General features: G+C 36.6%; 1 protein-coding gene across 1 annotated transcript; it reads left to right on the top strand.

Moving 5' to 3' along the window:
• Positions 1 to 1,852: 1,852 nt before the first annotated feature.
• On the top strand, positions 1,853 to 3,122 carry LOC133296203 (uncharacterized). The gene is made up of 2 exons (XM_061495147.1): positions 1,853 to 2,669; positions 2,758 to 3,122. Exons 1-2 carry the CDS (start codon positions 1,853 to 1,855, stop codon positions 3,120 to 3,122), a joined length of 1,182 nt encoding a protein of 393 aa, XP_061351131.1.
• The last annotated feature ends 366 nt before the right edge of the window (positions 3,123 to 3,488 follow it).

Here is a 3,488-nt window from a genome sequence, read left to right as displayed (position 1 = left end):
AATCAATCTGATATTTATGCTTAGTTTTATTTATGACTTGATCACTCGTAGATAAACATGAGTCATGTATGACAATAGAGATGTTGGTATGTGATTCTGATTGGTTGATTGCTGGAATTTGCATGATCTAGGATAGACTTGTGAATTTTATAACTGTGAGTTCTTGCGTTAATGCTTATTTTATGAAAAAGTACTAAGGGATTAGGCTTTGGATTAGAATAAAGAATTAAATTACCAAGGGATTGGGATATTGTCAAATGTCAATTATAGAAAGAGCTATTAATAATTTAATCTTGAATGTAATCGTAAGAATAGGCAAACTCGTTAAGAAATCATAGGGCAAGTTGAATCCTAACTACGCTTTTTTTATTAAAAATCTAAACTTAATTTCTAGTATTCTAAATTCTGAATTTAATTTCTAAAATATTAAAAACCAAAAATAGTTTTACAAATTCTACTTTTAATTAAATCACAATATTCTCAAGAAAATCTTTAATGATTGATCCAACTTTAATTAAATAAATATATTATTGCTTGGTCATCAGTCCTCGTGGGATCGGCAACTTTCTTATCACTTTATTACTTGTACGACCGGTTCACTTGCCGAGTTCGTCAACAAGTTTTTGGCGCTGTTGTCGGGGACTGATTAATCAACATTAATTTTATTTATCGAATTATAGATTGGATCATTTTATTTTATTGTTATTTATTTTTCTGTGTTAGTTTAATATTTTTATAGTTTTTATTGTTATTTAGTTTATTTAGTCTTGTTATTTTATTTTGTTAGCTTTAAATTTTAAATTTTCTATTTAGTTAGTGGTTTCCGTTAAATTGGTCCACTGAGCCTTAGTTTTCTGGTTTATGCATCTGCGAGGCACTGTTAATCCCAGTGACCTACAGTACGAACCAGAGTTAGGACGTTTAGAAAGAACTAATATGAAACGTTTGACCGAAAGGAAGACACGAGAAACATCGAGCTCCAATTCTGCGGAAGGACCAATCATGGTCGAGGATAACCAAAATTCACCCGAAGAACTGATGAGCCATTTCTTAAACCCTAATTTCTCGCATCCGACTGCGATTATTAGGAGACCTCAAATCCATGCCAATAATTTTGAAATAAAAGCCTCATTCCTGAATTTAATTCAAAGTAATCTATTTGAAGGAGACCCGATCGAAGACCCAAATCGTCACATCACTAAATTTCTATAATTATGTAGTCTCATTAAAGCTAATGGGGTTCTTCCTGAAGAAATTCGTTTGATGCTTTTTCCCTTTTCTTTAAAAGGGAGAGCACTTAATTGGCTGGAATTGCAACCTGCGAATAGCATCTCCACGTGGGAAGAATTAGTTTAAAAGTTCCAAAAGAAGTTCTTCCCACTTTTCCGATTCTCCGAGTTGAAAGAACAGATTGACAACTTCAAGCAGCTCGAAGGCGAATCTCTGTGCGTAGGATGGGGAAGATTTAAAGAACTAATCAGGAGATGCACAATACGTTTTATCTAATGGCGAGAAGGTCTGAATTTTCTACAAAGGAGTTACTCCGACTTATCGAGTACTTCTTAATGCTGCAGCTGGAGGGAGTATCGGAGAAATCACTCCCACAAAGGCTATTGAGCTAATTGAGAATATGGCATCTGAAGATAACGAGGTCACACCAGTTCAACCTAAGAAATGAGTTTTGCAGTTAGAAGGGTACGACGCTATGTTAGCCAAACAAGACAAGATGAATCAAAGGCTAGATTCACTTGTTAAACTCTTTACCCAAAATCAAATCTCTGCGGTTAACTCTCAATTTCCTGTAGTTTGCGATACTTGTGGTGGACCACACACTCCTGAAAATTGTGACACTATGGTAACGATTGATCCAGCTCAGGTTAATGGAATCTGGAATAACCAGAGGAGAGAAAATCCTTATGGAAATACGTACAATCCGAGCTGGAGGAATCATCCTGGTCTATCCTATAAAAATGGGCCCCAACATAATAATACGAATTTCCAACAAGCCCAACCTAGTCAGAAGGCCACATGGGAAGTTGCATTCGAAAAGATGGCCCAGTCTCAAACAAATTTCGCAGAAGAAACGAGAGCATCTTTAAAGAATCAAGAAGCTTCCATAAAGAATCTGGAAATTCAGTTTGGTCAGCTTGCCAAACAGATGGCTGAGAGGCCTCCAGAAACCTTTCCTAGTAATACAATTGTTAATCCCAAGGAACAATGTAATGCCATCATTACAAGGGAAAGTGTGGAAATACCAATAGCTGCACCGAGTAGTGAAAAAGATGCAGAGAAGGAAAATCCAACTGAAGAAAAAGTTGATGATCATGTCGATAGAGATGTCACAATTATTGGAGGACCATTAAATGACACCCCACGTAAAAAAGTAATAAAGAAGCCTTCTTTAGAAGAAAGAATGAAAGGGTTGGGGGATAACCCGTATGTTAAGGCTCCTTATCCTCAAAGGTTACAGCAGCACGAGCAGAAGAAAAATTTCTCTAAATTCTTAGAGATTTTTAAGAAGTTGCACATCAATATCCCTTTTGCAGAAGCTTTAGAGAAAATGCCATCATATGCTAAGTTTCTAAAAGAGATCCTAACCAAGAAACGGAAGCTCACAGTAAAAGGATCCACTATTTTGACAGAGGACTGTGGTGCAATCACGCAGAAGAGTTTGCCTCCGAAATTAAAGGATCCAGGGAGTTTTAGTATCCCTTGCATGATTGGCTTGATGACAATAGAGAGTTTTATGTGATTTAGGTGCCAGCATCAACATAATACCATTATCTATGATGAAGAAGCTGGGAATCACAGAAGTGAAGCCGATCAATATGATTCTACAACTAGCTGACTGCTCCACCAAGCAAGCATATGGAGTAATAGAGGACATACTTGTTAAGGTGGACAAGTTCATCTTCCCGATGGACTTTGTTATCTTGGATATAGAGGAGGACACTATTGTTCCCATGATCTTTGGTAGACCTTTCTTAGCGACCTTTGGAGCTCTAATTGATGTGCCTAAGGGTGAATTAATCTTAAGGGTGGAAGGAGAAAGGGCTATTCTCAAAATGTCTGAAAAAAACTCCACCACCTACAACTCAGCCAGAGAAAATTTTCTTTATTGAGGAAAAGAAGGTTGAAGAAGAAGAAAAGAAAGATCATAAGCCAGATGAGAGTTGCAAGCCAGAGGTGAAGATGGCAAAGCCTAAGAGCAAAGGAAAGCACATCAAGACTAAGTATAGAGTTCTTGAGGTCAAACCTTCTCGCCCATATGCACGAAAGTACTATTACGGCAAAACAATATTTATGATAAAAGGAATGACATCATCTTTGAATTCCGGCTACAGGCCGCCATGATTAATGAAGATGTAACATCAACCTAATGACGTTAAACAAGCGCTCTTAGGAGGTAGCCTAAGAATTTATCGCTTTTAAGTTAATTATTTTAGTTTTATTTTTCTTTTGTTTATCTGTTTTGATTAATGATGACT

The sequence above is a fragment of the Gastrolobium bilobum genome, unplaced genomic scaffold (assembly GCF_033153095.1).
Source record: "Gastrolobium bilobum isolate Gb01-03AN ecotype WA unplaced genomic scaffold, APGP_CSIRO_Gbil_v1 utg23400, whole genome shotgun sequence".
NCBI lineage: Eukaryota > Viridiplantae > Streptophyta > Magnoliopsida > Fabales > Fabaceae > Gastrolobium > Gastrolobium bilobum.
Note: the sequence above shows the minus strand (reverse complement) of the source record. Positions and strands in the feature narration are given on the sequence as shown.